The sequence below is a fragment of the Symphodus melops genome (genome assembly GCF_947650265.1).
Source record: "Symphodus melops genome assembly, chromosome: 5".
Classification (NCBI taxonomy): domain Eukaryota; kingdom Metazoa; phylum Chordata; class Actinopteri; order Labriformes; family Labridae; genus Symphodus; species Symphodus melops.
In genome coordinates, this window is record NC_136695.1 from 16,815,290 (window position 1) to 16,833,062 (window position 17,773).

The 17,773-nt window shown below is 39.0% G+C and overlaps 1 protein-coding gene across 5 annotated transcripts; it reads left to right on the top strand.

Annotated features, from left to right (window-relative positions):
- Positions 1-4,547: 4,547 nt before the first annotated feature.
- tcea3 (transcription elongation factor A (SII), 3) lies at positions 4,548-15,479 on the top strand. 5 transcript variants are annotated; one of them, XM_079343155.1, is made up of 21 exons: positions 4,548-4,764; positions 5,550-5,612; positions 5,789-5,894; positions 6,035-6,134; positions 8,271-8,786; positions 8,900-9,022; positions 9,293-9,394; positions 9,491-9,559; positions 9,658-9,759; positions 9,885-9,962; positions 10,151-10,210; positions 10,369-10,440; positions 10,590-10,658; positions 10,757-10,819; positions 10,908-10,982; positions 12,603-12,763; positions 12,899-12,954; positions 13,085-13,240; positions 13,354-13,500; positions 13,795-13,866; positions 13,965-15,479. In XM_079343155.1, exons 1-21 carry the CDS (start codon positions 4,696-4,698, stop codon positions 13,971-13,973), a joined length of 2,268 nt encoding a protein of 755 aa, XP_079199281.1. In that variant the 5' UTR covers positions 4,548-4,695; the 3' UTR covers positions 13,974-15,479. The 5 variants fall into 5 exon arrangements, with proteins under 5 accessions (XP_079199281.1, XP_079199279.1, XP_079199280.1 ...); XM_079343153.1 differs by having other exon boundaries at positions 9,293-9,559; XM_079343154.1 differs by having other exon boundaries at positions 9,293-9,559; positions 9,888-9,962.
- The last annotated feature ends 2,294 nt before the right edge of the window (positions 15,480-17,773 follow it).

The window sequence follows — 17,773 nt, forward strand, 5'->3', positions numbered from 1 at the left end:
ATCCTGTTTATCGTTTTTTGAAGGTGTGACAAACAGTGATCACTTGTCAGATGTGAATGTATAGAAGAAATGTCTGCAGTCTTTTGAGCTCCTTGTCCAGATTCACAGTACATTGAATTTGTGCTTTTTTCGAACAATGTTTTCCTCTCAACCACAAGGAAAAAGGGATATGCACTTGCTTGTTAGCACAAAAGTGAAGTTGAAGCACAAACGAAGGGAGTCCAGAGATCAAAATCGCAGCCTTTGGAAGAACCACGGGATATTTTTGCAGCCACACTACACAAATGACTCAGTCTGTACAATGTGCCAATGTGTAATTGACAGTTGTGAAAATGTTATAGTACATATTTTACAATTCTTTTTACGCTTTCTTCTTTTTATTCTCAATACATTTTTGAAGCTATGGAATAAAACATTATTTCAATCTCATGACTTTATAATCTGCACTTTGGTTGACTAAAAGGTAGTTTTTGAAGGCAGAGATTGGGTTAAACACCTCCTGCTCGATACACAATTCAGATTCAGCTTGGTCAGTCATTAAGTTATTTTTGGTAAGGTTTCATCTAACTGTGGCACCACCAGTTATTTTAGGCAAACGTAGCTGAAAATAGTGGCACCACCAAAAACAGTTTTGGATCTGGCAGATTTGGTGTCTGTGTGAGCGTGTGTGTATGTGTGTGTGGCAGTAAATAGAGACTTAAAGACAGCTGAGGATACAAGGATGTTCTTAAAGTCTTTGGGTGGTCCAGCCTCCCTTTGGAGATTCAGCCTACTTTTTGTCGGTGCCACCGCTGAACAGTGGTCATTATTAGCAGATGCACCAACCAGCCACACCAGGCTGGGATTACCTTCCAGCCGACTGCAGATGTGAACCTCTAAACACTTCTCCCACTCTGTTTTGACATGCTCTATTGCAGGTTCCGCATGCTACACCATGATCCAGGAAAAAAATGACAGCTAAATGAAATCATTCATTTTCTGGTCTGATGTCATCCAAAAATTGCCATAATTGCCGAGGCCTGGCGTCTCTGGTCTGTGACTGGAAGAGACACCAGTGCTGTAGGGTGAGGTGCATAAGAGGAACTGGTGGATGTTCCCAGTTAGATAATTGGTTAACACGCTGTCTGGATACAACACTGTTCAGTACAGCACAGTGAGGTGTGCAGGACCACTTTCTTCTGTCTGCAAGAAAAGCAACTACAGACATGATTGGACTTGATGTGGTCAGACCAGAGGAGCTAATGATAGACTCTGAAATCCAGCAGAGGTTTAGGCTTCTTCAGTTCAGTGTATGGGAATGCACACAAGAAGATGTACTTATGTAACCACCGGAGCCACCAGGAATCCAGCGCAAAAGAAATCCATCGACTGCATAAACCATAAAGGACTTATTCCTTTTTTAAATATCTTGTTTTTTTTTCTTCTTTTTAAAACAATTACAACTTTAAAGTGTAAAGTTCTTGTTTGTTAGCCATCAATTCTGTTGTAGTACTTGGACCTGTTTTAAATCATTACTTCAATAAAGGGAGAATACAACACCTAAAAAATGCCTTGGAAATAGAAATCCCAACTTTAAAAACAAACAATGGATCAAATGGATCAATTTTTTTTTTGTAGCCTGTTTGCACAACTATTTATTTATTTATTTATTGCGTATTGTTGTACTTTGTGGAGTGTTTTAATGTGTCCTGTGTGGGGTTTTTTTATATTTTGGAGAAGCCAAAGACAAATTTGCACCACGGTGGACAATAAAGTCATTAAATCTAATCTAAATGACGTCTGTGTAGTTCCCTTTAGCTCAACAGAGCATTTTTTGTTTCTTTCAGCTACTTGTTTTGGTATAAAACCTCTTTACTTTATGATTTTGTTATTCTGTCAACATTTAACTTAAAATTGTTTCAAAATCATGCTGAATATTTCTGATTGGTTTAGGACAGTTCTGGCTTTTTTAGACATAGCCTTACATTCACAATTTTAGTCCTTTGTTGAAATGCAGACAAAGATCAACTGTAGGAACTTTTTAGTCCTTTAAATAAAAGTTCCAGGAACTAACACTCTCTGGTACTTTGAGTGGAAATGCAGCTACAATGGAGCATTTAGCAGCTCATCAGACACAGCCAAACAACATTCTTATGTGTTGGATAAGAAGATCACCAAAACCTTTTTTTAAATGTAAAGTATCATTCAGTGTATATGTCAAGGCAGCTTGTTTTCCACTAGTGACCAAAACTGATTTTTTTTTTCAGGTATAAATATTGGTTATGTGTTAGCATTTCACTTTTCTTTAGGACAATAATATTATTATGTACAGTAAATCTAATATTTTGGGAGATAATCGAACGTTTTGCTTGTCAAACTGCTGTTTGACTAGTGTATACAGCTGAAGGAAGTTTGATGTACATAGGCCTGTATCTAAAAAGATGCTTTCTGACTGTATAAGCAGGGATCTTTTCTCATGAATAAAGAGTTCACACGGTTTATTTAGTCTGAGTGTCTAGTAATCGTGTTAGAGCTTGTAGAAATGGAGCAGCTCTTCTTCCTCTGCTCTTCCTTTCCTTGACCTGGAGTTGAAGGGTTTAAAACAGAGAGTTAAAAGATGTTGGTCTTGATCACTGGCTCTTCCTCTTGGCCTGCTTCCTCTCTTACCTCATGGCAACCTGTCCCACTTCTCCAGTTGGCCAACACTGTCTCTACCTGTAAGACACAATGCAGCCTGCAGCCTGCATGTTGTGTAACAGTGGAGTAAAGAGATAATACTCTTTGCTTAGGACAAGCTTTGAGTCTGTACTTTCACCTGCCATCATTAACACAGTTATCTTCAAATCCCTTCACAGCAAACATCAATGTCACACTTTGATCCCAGATTAATGGGACATGGTCCACATTTTAGATTTAAAATCTCAACCCTCTTGTACAAAAACTTCACCTTTAAGGCAGACATTGAAGTTCTTCAGCCAATTCTGCTCTGTAATGATATACAATTATGTTACTGAGCATTCTGTCTGTATAAACTGTTTCCATATAAACTGTCGGGTACATTTCTAGACCAAGAACTCCAAACAGGTTAAAACCTCAAGTCTTCATCCTCTGATATTTAATCTTACTTCAAAAAAAGGAGTGTCACAACTTGCATCTCCCATGTCCTTGCTTCCCACAAACGTCGAGACATCCGGCAGCAGGGACGTCTCAGAGGTCTGGCCTGCAGCACAGCTCAGTTCCCAGTAGACTGAGAGAGTAATTGCCTGCATGGATCCAGTTCTGGAAGTGTGTTTTCCCCTTTAAGAGCCTTCCTATGAAAACAGTCTGCAAATGGTCGCTTCCAATAAGCTGTCAGAGATCATATATAAGCATATTTTTACTAGGATACCTAGGAAGCACTTGCTTGAGTTTTCTTCAACTGACTTTTGTTTTACTGACCTCAGCTATTAAACTGCACACACACCAAGAGTCAAAGCGGGACTGCAGGCAGCATAGACTCTTGCAATTACAGGATCAAGACGTTTCAAATAAAGTAATTCCAGTTGCATATTAGGCTGTTACTTGTGTAAATTTATCTTTGCATGTATTAAAAATAGCACCAATACCTGTATTATGATTACTTTAATAATACATTTCTCCGCCCCAAAAAAAGATTTATTGGGAAGAGGAAGAAGGATTTTTTTTTAATTAAGCCCAATCTCTATACATTCTCAGTGTGAGCTGATTTCTTTTTTTTTTTTTTTTTTTTTTTTTTTACAAGGATTGCAAAGTTTTCAATATTTTCCTTTTGAACTTGAAATGTTTTAATCTTTTATTCTGACAAACCCTATACATGAACGGGTAAATTAGCATCTGCTATAGAAACTATGTTACAAGTATCATAGTCTCTATAGCAGATGCAAGTTTGCATTGGATGGCAGTTTTCAGTTCGTCTATGTATATGTCATCTGTCGTTTACGAGCAAAACAATAAATACCATGAACTGATCTGATAGGTTTGGCTTGTAAACTGTCTGAGCTGAGAGGGCTGGGAAAAATACAGTCAATGAACAAGAATTTATAGATTTGCATTACGGCGCCCTCTGGTGGAAAATACTTATAATCAAAGTATAACGTGATGCAATCACAAAGTATATTTTTTAGCAAACTTTTTGAAAGCTTCAATAAAACTATAACATTTTTTTGCCATCACATCTGCAAATTGACTACTTGCTGCGGACATTTGCTATATATATGCTATCCAGAAGTTACTTAGAACGGTGTAACACACATTTAGTTAACTTTTGTATTCAGAGTTAAGGGGATTTTTAGGAAAAACATCTGTTGGCTCCTGTAGGCTATACAAATATCTGCCAATTAGATGTAACCAGGTAAACTGATAATAACTTAACATAAACGATAAAAAAGATTTAGTAGGATCACTGATTGGCATGCAAATCAGCAAGTAGCCTATTTACAGAGATGTGCAGTACGTGTAATACTTACACTAAAATATGAGTATTTAAGACAGTAGTGTATCCCATGTGTCTATATTTAGTTGTTGTCATGTGTGGAGCAGGTCAGCTGGGATCCTGCTGCAGGACACGCCTTTGGGCTGAATGGAGCGCGCCGTCCGTAAAGTCCGACCTCAGCGGACACACATTTGTTATATTCATTTCACATTTTTTAAAACATCTAATCGTCATATTCCGTTCGTTTTGATCGAGTAAATGCAGCGATGACACGAGAAGAAGATCTTATGCGCATTGCCAAAAAACTGGACAAGATGGTGTCTAGAAATAACACGGTGAGTCCATATTATGACACCCACAGGTGGCGCGTTGTCCCGCCACCTCGTGCTGTGTAGAAGGCCTATGAACTACTCTTTACAAAAGGATTACTCCAGGTTTTGTTTTAAAAACTTTCAATTTCTTGTGAAAGCATGTGTCCAGAGAGTCTGCATGTCTGTAATCTGAAACTGGCAGTGCAGTAACAAACGATCAACAGGTGCTTGCCGACTGTTTGCAGACATTTCAGTGGCAGGACATTTCTGTTTCCCAGTCTGCAACGACATAGCCTATGAATCAGGTTTTCCTTAGCTTTTCGAGATGTTTGTGGAAAACTTTTGCTGGTTGCAATATTGAATGTGATTTGTAACTCGTGCAACTGAACGTAAACAACGCAACCAAGGTCGAATTTCTGCAGGCGCGCGCTTGTGTGTGTGTGTGTGTGTGTGTGTGTGTGTGTGTGTGTGTGTGTGTGTGTGTGTGTGTGTGTGTGTGTATACTTGTGAGTGTGTCTGTGTTGTGGCGGACTGCAATGCAAACAGGACGTTGTTCCATTGCGCTCGTGCACAGCTGTAGTAACAGTTACAACAGACGAGGGTTAACGAGTCAGCACAAACTGAGGGAACTACTAAATTACAGAATAAAAAAAATCACGTGCATATATATGCAAATAGCCCACTTGTATTTGCTTTGAAATGTCATGTCATGATACCAAATCTGTTCATTACATTATTGATTCATCTTGATAAAAACGATGGTCAAGATTGATAGATTCAGTGTATAAATAAAGTCTGCTGATTGGCAGGAGGGAGCCATCGACCTGCTGAGGGAACTGAAAGAATTCAATATGACACTCAAACTCCTCCAGGTAGGCTCCCCTGTATGATATTAATGTATAAAACTACTATGGACTCATACCATAATACAGCTTTACCAATTATTTTAATCATTGTTTGTTTAATGAAAACAATGCATGATTTAATTACTTAAAAACAAGATGCATGACTTTTAATGCTTACATTTCTTGTGTGTTTTTGTTTTCAGGAAACAAGGATCGGCATGTCTGTTAATGGCATCAGGAAGCACTGCACAGATGAGGAAGTCATTGCCCTGGCAAAGGTTCTCATCAAAGACTGGAAAAGACTTCTGGGTACTCTTCTTTGTGACATGATGCACGAGTTACACGTTCATGTTCATAATTTAACTGTTCTTCTTTCATAGTGATATGGGCTATAAATAAAGATATCAGTGAATGATTTTCTGATGTGATTCATCTAAACACTCCCACAGACTCGGGCCACTCTCATACTGAGAAAACAACAGAAATAAAGAATGGTTTGGACTCTGGCAAAACGAAGACGGACAGCTCTCCCTCTGAGACACACAGCAGGTCAGTAATGTCTCTACAGGTCACATGATATGAAACTGAGAATTCGATACATTTATTTGGAAAAAAAGTTTTGTCAGAGTCAACACACCTTAATGTGTGTGTGAGCTGTCTGCTTCAGTTCACTAAAATGGGAAAACATTTGCTCAACTCTAGAGACTTTCATTATTAGTACATGTTCAGACGTGTCTATTATCTCAACTACTGCATGTGAACACAAACATCTGTGGAAAACTTTGGTAAAAGAAAAGTGTCATGAGTAACATACCACTGATTGCCTTAAGATTACTATGCATCAGAAAAATGAATATTTGTTTCAGGATGATGTATAATGATGTTTAGAAAATTTATGTTTTTGTGCTTTTGGAGCTTTTAAAAATCAGTTTTTCCTCTTTGTCATGTAAGTACTGTAATCCTTCATCATTCATTTATTTTGAATAAGTATCTTTTTCCAGAAGCTGCCGAAGGCTGCACTTGCGTCATTCTTACGTGCATAATTTTTTCCGTGAGAGAAAAACACAATCGTATTTCTGGAAGTGAGCAGTAAAGGTCAGAGTAGAATCCAAACAAAGACAATATCAAGCAAAAAGGAAACATTTGTATAATTGCAGTGTAAAAAGATTAAATTTTCTTGTTAAAACAGTTAATAGACTACTTGCCATTACATTAAATGGGGACATTTTATAACAATAGACACTTCCATAATTTAAAACTAAGTAGCACATTTCTAACAAGTCTGTGGCTTTAGTGATAGTCTGCAGTGTGTTAACATCTGAAACACTCAGCCCTCTCCCAAAGGTTCATTAGGACTACACCTATTTTATGGCACTGCGTCTTGCTTAGTGTCAAACAAAGCAGCAGTTTAACTCTGAGGAAACATTGAAAAGTTAGACCATCTCGATAAATTTGCCCTAACTGATTTCAATCAATCAATCAATCAATCTATCTTTATTTGTATAGCGTCAATTCATAACAGGTGTTATCTCGAGACACTTTACAAAAGCAGGTAAAGGACCTTACTGTTTGTCTGTTAACATTAACAAAAGAGCAGGTAACAAGACCATGCTCATTGTTATGTTTACAAAAAGCAGGTAAAGGACCTTACTGATGGCTATATTACAAGAGCCTAGCTTAATCCGTCATAGCGTGGCAAGAAAAAAACTTCCTTTTAACAGGCAGAAATCTTCAGCAGACCCGGGCTCATGACGGAACAGCCATCTGCTAAACTGTGCTGGGCTTGATAATGGGATGGGGGAGATGGGACAAGATGCAGAAAGAAGGGTAGGATAGGATAGGATGGGGGTCGGGTGGTTGTTTGGGCAGGCCATCCTCATCAACAGTCCTGAGGACCCTAAGAGAGCTCAGGAAAAGGAGAGGTTAGTAACTGGAATATAAAGATAGTGACAAGCAGTAATAAGATATGAAAGCAGAGAGAGAGAGAGATAAGAGTTCCTGGTGCCAGTTCCCCCGGTAGTCGAGGCCTATAGCAGCATAACTACGAGCTGGTCTATACCTGATCCAGCTACTATAAGATTTATCAAAAATAAAAGTTTGAAGTCTATTCTTGAAAGTACCTAGTGTGTCTGCCTCCCGGACCCCGACTGGTAGACGATTCCAAAGGAGCGGTGCCTGATAACTGAAAGCTCTACCTCCCATAGTACATTTAGAGACTGTTGGTACCACGAGCAGTGCATTCTTGGAGTGTAATGTTTGTAATTTGTGTGTTCCAGTACGTTCTTTAGATTGTGTCTGTGTAAAGGAGTCCTCTAAATTATTTTTGACGTCTTAGGTCCTACTCTGAAAGCTGTAGCACAAGAGTTTCCTTTTACTTTAGACCTATTTTATGTTAAGTCGGCATTGAGGCGATATTTTCAAAAATATCTCAGGAGTTTTACAAGACATATATTTGTGAAAACAAACACTAACGTCAATAAAGGACTTCTCTCTCAAACTCATCTGGTTGACTGTTTTAGGATTAGGAGGAAATATTTTATAACCCATCTCCTCCAGTAATGTAACTGTGTCAGAATGGGGTCTGAGTTGCATTATATCAACAAACTCAGTTGTATTTTTAAACTGACGAATGTTTTCTGGCTCATGAATGGAGGTTGAAAATGACACTTCCTTTGTTTCTGTTAGTCACAGACAACTGGACGTCAAACCGAAACAGGACACAGATCCTGACAAAAATCCCTCTGGTAAAAACATAAAGGAAAAAAACAACAATGAACATAAAAACACAAAGAGACCCGCAGATTACCCCAGTGATGAAAAGCACCAAGAGGAGTCCCAAAGAAAACATCCGCAAGAAATTAGAAGAGAGAAGTTTGTGGAAGAACCTAAAAAACAAAGGTCTGCAGGCGGGGAAAAAGCAGAAGCGGATAACAAGAAACAAAAGCTTGTTCAAGACCTACAGAGTGAGAAACACAAGCCAGAACCAAGGAGAGACTGGCCGTTTGAAAAACCCAAAAAGTTCATTGAAGAAGTGAAAATGGAAAAACACTCAGAGGAAGTGAAGAGGCCACGTTATGAAGACGACATGAAGAAAGAGACACACAGAGAAGGAAGTCGACATGAGAGGTCGATTAATACGCTGCACCGAGAGAGAGCGCTGTATGAGAGGCCTGCCGACGTCCATAAACCATTTTTTGAAAGGTGAGGGCTGAGCTGGATCGAAACTGATAAAAGAAAGCCCTAACCCCTAACCCTAACCCTAAAAGAAAAAAAAGAACATCCTGCAGAGCTTAAGACGGATTGATTTCTTTCAGGAGGGGAGTGTTGGATAGTTGCATCCTGTATCCCACCCGAATTCCCTCTCCTCCGCGACCTGCTCGGCCTCCTCGGCCTCCTCTGCCAATCAAACGTCCCTCTTTGGACCAGAAAAAAGACAGGTCAGGACTTATGCCTAAGACCGAGACAGACTGAACAATCCTGCATGGAATACATGTTTCTGAAACTCTCATTTGCACTCGCATTTGTTCCTACAGTTTTATAAACCGACTCACAGCCTAACAGGACTCATGGGTGTGCATGCTGTAATAATTAGTTATTAGTGTGTTTTTATTACCAAGGAGCTGGAATTGAGCTTGAACAGCATGCTACATAATCAAGGACCCTTGAGCTGCAGTGCTCTGACCTGCTCTATTGTAACATTTGTTCAGGAAGGACACCAAAGACTCTTCCTCGAGACTTCCTTGTCCTCAGGCTTTTCGACCTGCCTCTCCTCCGATGAAGCGTCCTTCTCTGGAAGTAAAGAAAGAGAGGTCAGGCGTAGTTGTTTGCACGTTTCTGAAGTTGTTTTCAAATTCTGTGCACAGGTGTGTAAGATTTGATCTCATACAAGTTGATTTTCACATCAGAAAAGTTCCACCAGACCCAAACGCTCCCATTGCTCCGCTACCTTTTCACCTTCATCCCCCTCCACTAAGGTCAGAGTCTGCATGCTCGCTGCACAGCCTCGTTTTGTGGACATTCACTATCTTCATGAGGGGATTCAGCTCAGCTCAAGGGTGTATCTTTCCTTCAGAAAGGAACCTTCTGACCCCGACGCGCCTCTTCCTCCACTTCCTCTTCACCTTCATCCCCCGCCTTCTGTGAAGCGCCCCTCTCTTGATGGGAAAAAGGAGAGGTCTGGATCATTTGAATTCTCAGGCTGCATGCAGTCGTTCTCCTTGGGTTATTTTGGAAAAATAAGCAATGATTTCATTTGGAGTTCTTCTCCTCTGTATTGAATCCTTGTGTTGTTTGCCACAGCAGGAAAGAGTCTTCAGACTGTAAATCTTCTCCACAGAAGACATCAGAACGAGAAGAAAAGATTGGGAAGAAAGACAGGTCCAAGATCTGGAAATTATTCTGTCTTTTATTTATCATTGACTAAATGATGTCAGTGTTGACTTTGGAGGATCGGTGACCTCAGAGTGTAATATCTATTTCTTGTTTGCACAGGAAATATTGACACGACAGTGCCAGTATGTAATGCTTGTTGTGCTGTTATGAGAGGCCATGTTTTCTTTTTACAGGAGAGACTCGTCAGATAGCAAAGTGCCAAAAAAACACTCAGATGAAGCCAAGAGAGAAAGGTTGGCTAAGCATGAGTGTGAAAAAGCTTGCTAGGATACAAAGAGGTCGTGTGATTTAGACTTATCTTTGATGGTTGCAGTGCATAATGTATTTTATACTTGTTCTGTCCTGTGTGTGCATCTTTTTCAAAATAAAAACAATTGTTGTCTTTTGTCAGGAAAGATTCATGTGACTCTAAAGTGGCCCCTTTGAAAAAGCCTAATGTGGATGTCAAAAAAGAAAAACACAGGTGTGCGGGAGCATGAAATTCCTCTTTACATTGTTTTTCTATTTAGGCTTCATGTCTGGCATAACTGTCGTGTTTTTTTCTTTTAAACGTGTATTCGAACCAAAATGGCGTCAGTGCTCAAACTCACACAAATGCCTCTTTCGTTGCAGGAAGGAGTCTTGTGACTTAAAGCCTGGCCAACCTGTAAAATGTCATTCAACTGACTCCAGACCTGACAGGTAGGAATGGTATACAATACTTAAAATCTCTCACACCTGGAATGAAATAAAAATGGACAAATCCAGATTAACTCAAAGTCTCCCATTGCTAACTGTAGGCGGGAATCCACTGAATCAAAGAAAAGCAGCTCACCACCAACCAAGAAGCTCCCAGCAGAGAGGTTAATGAAACAGGAGAGGAGGGAGAATCATTTTCATTATTTCACTTCATGGAAACTGTGGTAAAAGTGATAACTTGTTTTGTTGTAGGAGAGAGTCTCAAGGCTCAAAGACTTTTCTGCCTGGACCTCCAATGAGGAAACCCTCAACTGACAACATCGAAAGGTTTCTACGTGACTTGATTCATAATATAAATGTCATGATGTTATGCTGATGATACAATCTTACTGAAGTTCACTCATAGTCTATTTTTGGATTTATTATGGAATTATGCAATTTACCATTTGATTGGCTGTTCGGCTATTGACTTTATTTTTCTCGTCTCTGCTCTGCATTGTTCTCAGCAGCAGCTCTGTAACTCTGACACATAGACTTTGAAGGTACAGCAGCCCAAATTCAAGACATTGACGAGAGCTCTGTCCCCCATCCCCTCCTCCGTAGAGTCGAGGTGCATGCAGTTACAGAAACGGAAGCTTCAGTGTTTAACCGAGCCCAATTATGTTTGGTCCCCTCAATTAAAGACTTATTTCAAAGGAGTCGATGATAAAACATCCAATCAGATGAAATGTAATCAACAAATTGCAATGCCGGGGGGGGGGGGGGGGGGGGGACATAAAAAAATAACGTTTTTATAAAACAACTTCAGACAGACCACGGCTGTCTCTGGCGACTGAACAAATTGCAATGCCTAATCCCTTAGCCACAGAACAAAAGCCACGAAAATAGATAAACTTACTATCCTCAAACAACAGTAGGCTATCACTGAAAAGAAATTAGATTGTACTCTGTGTCAAATGGGGCGGCTGTGGCTCAGTTGGTTTCTCGTCAACCAGAAGGTCGAGGGTTCGATCCCCAGCTCCTACGAGCAACATGTCTAATGTGGCCTTGGGCAAGACTCTTAACCCCAAATTGCTCCCCCTGCTGCGTCAGAGGCATGTGCATGAAAGGGATTCCTTTCTTCTGATGGATTGTCAATATACATAGGAGATCTCATCTTGACTTGCATCAATCTCCTCCAACCATAAACACCCCAGAGAGAAAACAACAGCAATTGCTTCAACAGGTTAAACGCGTACATTATAACCAGCAGAGGGGGACAAATATACATAAAACATAGCAATTGGACTTTTCTGCTCTCTAACCACTTTCAATTTCCCCAAAGCATCCGCAATACATATTGCTAGTCGTGCAGCTCATTAGAAAAATGTGGAGGCTTGTTAGGAGGGGTAGAATCTGTTAGACCCAGTTGGCTTGCTTTCTTCCATCGCTGCACCTGTTCGGCTGCTTGGCAGGCAGAGGGGCGTTTCAAACAGCTGTGTGGGGGTGCTTCAAAGGTCAGAAAACACAGTAAAAAACTCACCATGGGGAGTGATGTGGTCATATAATGTAAAAATACACAGCCGCATTCCTCCTTTTTGGGCGCTCCAAGTAACGTGCATTGTATTTCAAGCGGTGGCTGCCGAAATGTTGTCAAAAAAGCCAGAAATTCAACACAGCATGTTCCTTATGTCTGATGTAATGTCCTTTTATTCTTTAAATCAGTTGATATCTCGCTGAATTCTCCATTACTGTGGTCTGCTATCTCAAAGTAAATCGTTTTTTTAAATGTTTCATGAAGTATAATGTCAAAAATGTTTTTTGAAAAAAAAATGTTGCCTCTACAATAAAAAATTAGACCGGTTAAAATTCTAGGCTAAGTAAGGAACAGGGCAATGAAGTCAATTTAGACCAAAAACAACAGCAATAACACCTCGACAATGATTTTGTTTTGTCCTTTTTCTGCAGAAAGGGCAAGATGGACACCCCTAAATCACCCACCACCCCGACCAGTCCAATGTCACCCAGCTTCAGCTCTGCTGGAGGTCCTCTGCCCCCTCACCTCACAACCGGAGACTCTGTCAGAGACAAATGCATCGAGATGCTGGCAGCTGCCCTGCGCACAGACGGTGAGGATGAAATGGCAATCTCTAAGAGCTTCTGAACACTTTCAACAAATCAGACTGTACAGTTGATTAATCTAAAAAACACACAAGGGTTTCTCTGCAGGAGATAACATGAAATGCTTTTTCTGCTCTCCACAGACGACTTCAAAGATTTTGGAACCAACTGTGACAGCATGGCTGCAGAGATTGAAGATCATATCCTTTAATGTATTTATTTGCTTTTTTGTTGTTTGGGTGGTTTGGTGAGTTTATTCTGTGATTATCCAAATTCAAACTGTATTATTCAACATCATGTTTTGATCTACCTTAACTGCACGGTGTGCACATATCTACCAGGAGAACAAGGCCACAGATATGAAATATAAAAACAGAGTCCGCAGCCGTATCAGCAACCTAAAAGACCCAAAGAACCCCGGGCTTCGCAGAAATGTCCTCGCAGGAAGCATCGAACTAAGCCGCATTGCCACCATGTCGGCCGAGGTACAAAACCCTGCAGTCGCATAGTTGACTTTAATGAAACTCAATTAATTAATAATATACTGTACCTCACTCACTATCTGCTCTGTATTTTGTACCCCTGTGATATTCTGCAGGAGATGGCGAGTGATGAGCTAAAGCAGCTGAGGAATGTTCTCACACAGGAGGCCATCAGAGAACATCAAATGGCCAAAACTGGAGGCACCAGCACCGACTTGCTGCAGTGCGGCAAGTGCAAGAAGAGGAACTGCACCTACAACCAGGTAAACATACCTGCAAGGAAGAACATGGAACCAAACACAGGTTTCAACAAAGCACAAAAAAAGAAGTATATAGTACCAGAAAAAAATTTGTTGTTTTTTTTGTATCATAAATAGTCAGTGGAGAGTGTGCAAAAACAATGACAACATGAGAGAGAGGAGAAAACCACACTGGAAAGAAAAAAATAAAATGAGACTGTAAGGTTATAGTTAATGCTTTATAAGGTAGATGTTCATATGTTTTAATGATTTTTAAGATCCTCTGAAGTTATTTATGTGTGTTTGTGTGGTTTTTAGGTGCAGACACGCAGTGCTGATGAACCAATGACCACATTTGTTCTGTGTAATGAGTGTGGTAACCGCTGGAAGGTGAGGCAGCCCTTGGCTTTTATTTCAATAATTTCAATCTTTGACATTAAAGACTTTTCTTTAATCCGTCTTTCATTTCTGTTTTATTCTCATTTCAGTTTTGCTGATGGCCTCCAGGTGAAACAAGGCGTTGTTTTTCTGAGCATAATGAATGACATATTTTCTATAATGGGAGGGAGTTTATACATTATTTCAGCTTGTGATTTAAAGAGATAAAGTGCTCTTACATTTTGATTTTTGTAATGATTTTTGTGCTAATAATCAAGGTTTGTATGTGGAATCAAAGACTGAGCGTGATTTTTTAGTTTGATGACTTGGATCAATGAATTATGATCACGGTGCTGCCATTATTCAAAAATCAACCGGTTAATACGCTGTGTCATTTTCCTGCTGTTTTTTGTATATATCTAATTCTAATGAAACTGCATACATTTTCAGTTTGACGGCTATTTAAAGTCATGTTTTAATTAAAACAAATATTCACCAAGATCTCTTGTAGCATACACAATATTACAAAGCCTCCGTGGCATGCATGTATGAACATTATTTTTTAAAACTTTATTTTGTACAGCACTGCATCTGTAATTTGAATTACATCCACTGTGTCGGAATTTGAGTTGAAAAAACTTAGTTCACCCCTTTATTGTTCCTATGATGAGGAAATAAAATACATTTAAAAATGTATTAATACGGTGGAAATTAAAAAATGTAAATAATGTTTACCTTAAGAATTTAAATCCCAAGAACCCCAGGCTTTCTTAACAGCACAGTTGACATGTTTACAATAATGATTAAAACATAATTAAGGCCCAGGTTGATAAATGTTGATTAAAAAAGGTGCTTATAATCAAAATGATGTGACAAGATTTTTGTTGTTGCAATACTTAAAACAAACAGTAGATGGCAACAATTGATCACAACTCATAACACAAGCCATGCAGGTTTCCACTATTGACTGTGTCTTTCTTCAGGTTATCTAACACAAATTAGATGCTTACTAGCTTGTAAGAGTCGGTCCAGCAAACTGGTGAGGTCTAAAGCAAAAAGGCTGTTGAAGGTGAATGTGACAACATTTGAACTGTTCATCAATACTTCATTGGATACATGGGAAATAAAAAAAGATAATTTTGCAAATTCTACTTGCAGTTCTTTGTTTCAGGAAATTGTTGTGCATGTTTTAAATTCAATACATAAATGTAGTACAAGGTTGCAATGTGTGAAATATGGACTGTGCTTCAGAAGAAATGATTGCGAGGAAAAGCTTCCTGGAAGCCCTTTGGCTGAGTGTTCACCATCTGGTTTTCTGTTTAGACCACATTCATTTACTTCTTCTGCATCATTTCCACCATTAGAACACTTTTGTAAATGTGCTCGCTGAGCTCAAAGAGCATCATGATGACTATTTTTGTATACACCGCTGCATCAGTGTTAAAGATGATAGTCTTATGTCAACAGAAGATTTCACCTGAAACTGAAACCTAAGGATTCACGGAAATAATACAAACAAGGAATTCATAAAGAAAGAGACACTTGATCCGTCAGTACTGTGACTAGGAAACTGTCTTTTATACACAAATGCAAAAAATAAAATGTGCAAGGCCCATAAACCTCTACCTCTAAGTGTTTCTGCAGCTTAATTAATTGTAATAAATAACAGCTACCACGGTGCATAACCCTTTGTCTCTCGCAGCTGGTGAAAATAAAATATGTAAAAAACACTAACACACTCTACAGAGTAACACAATATACCTGAAATAATATTAATCCTTACATTTAGATTTAGTCATGTAGTTTCAGTTTGCTTTCCTAAGATCTCCACATATGCATCTCGTAGTTGCAATAGCACAAGAAAAAAAAAACATAATTAATGATTAACTTACCAAATTTAGTATGGACAAAGGAAGCTTGGCACAATGTGTTTGGTCCCATCACAGTAACAGCCTGTCTTCTAGATTGCCAGAAAATGATCCTGTCACAACAACAAAACAAGCTTTGCTATCTTGAGCTAACAAGATAAATAAATCAGTTGTAATGGGGAAAACATAATTTGACAACAGGAGAAGTTCAGATCTCGAGAAAAAAATATATAAATAATGCTTATCTCAAGAACACTGAATAAAGCAAATGCATGTTGTATGTCTGTATTCAGGTTCTGTACACAACACGTGTCTACTTTGATGTCAATGTTAGACGTTGTAGCTCGGAGCTGTCAGTCTGACCGGGTCACTACAACGAAAGATGACATTTAAAGGGGCACAATTACTTCCACCTTTTATTTACAGTCAGTTATAATGAAAGGAGCAAGACTGCATGTGTGTAAAACCTCTATTAGATTACAGTTTACAATTAAACAGCATTCTTTTTTAGAATCTTAATTTGAAGGGGAACATTGACTCCATCATACCTATAGATGATGTGATAGGTGTAATGTTGACTATTCATTATCTCCACTTCAGAGTATTTCTGACCTCATTTTATCGGTGTTGTGTTTGATTTAGTGTATGTGGTTGGAGATAGAGAGTTAAATTGTGCGCTACATCAGTATACATGTGTTTTTGTTGTAGTGTGAACTATGACAGAGATCATACATGTGTTTGAGTGACATGTCATGTCAAGGCAATTAAAGATGCAAGCTGATGTAAACTCAGTATAGATGTTGCAGTCTCTGGAGGAAAATGTGCCGCTCCATCACTGAAAGGCACGTTCAGGCATCAGCCAATCACAAAACTCTGTCTGCTTCAAAACATCAGAGCTCAGGAGTCAAAGAAACTGTCAGTTAGAATGAATTTATTCACTGCACACCAGAACATTTGGGCACAATATAACTCTGCCAGGGCAGCATGCACGCATTGACATGTTTGAGTGGTTTAGATTATGATTAATTAACTACTTATTCTACTTTGTCTGAATAATAAATGACACTCTGAAGCATAAAGTGCTGCTATACATAATCAGGAAAGTAAAGCAATGAAACCAACTTTACACGTCAACTTTTGATCATAAATGTGCTTTTAACAGTGTAAAGGTCTGGTCGGACATAATTTCTAAAATGAAACGTTTTTCAAGGAATAATGATTCCAAGATTAAATGGTGACCATTGTGAGTAACTTAACTCATATAAGAAAGAAAAATCAATTCAACAATCTTTAACTATTCAACAAAGCCAGACTGCAGCCATCTTTAAATCTGCACCTAATCTGTATTACCACGCCTGGTGTCTTGGCCACCAATTTAGGCAACACCCCTAATGTTGTTAAAGCCAGCCCTCAGGCCTCAGACTTTGCTTCAGTGGTAGAGTTTCACTCCTCAGCTTATGCAGAGTGTAGGCAGATGTTGAATTATACGTGGGCAAAACACGGAACCTCAGACTGCCCATGTGAATGTACCGGTATACAAACTGGATTAGTTACAACTGATTGACAATTTGCATAGTAGCCTCTTCCATCATTGTGTAATTGTGGAGTGAATGTAAAATGCAGTGTTTACTCTCCCTGGCTCAGTAGTGAATCAGATAATATAGATAGAAGCTGCAAATGTATCGTATATCTCCTTTGGAAAAGGTATCAGTTAATTATAGATAATATATCTGTTTAGAAATTAGAAGGTTACAGTGATTGCTTCTTCTTATGGACAGCTCTTCATTAAAAACCCAAACTTCCCTCCTGGTCTTTCGGCTGGTCCTGCTGATTGAAGCTTTTGGGGTTTAAAGTAGTCCTTGACAGTCCTTACATTTCAGGTAGTATAAAGCAAATTAGATGTTACCAATCTTTTTTTTTTTTCAACAGGTTCTGACTAAGTTAAAAGACTTCACTGTGCAGACTCGCTATTTTCTCTGTAGAATCTTTGCAGGAAGATAATACACATCATTAATTTGTTAGCAAACAGCTCTATAGGACACTTTGGAGCC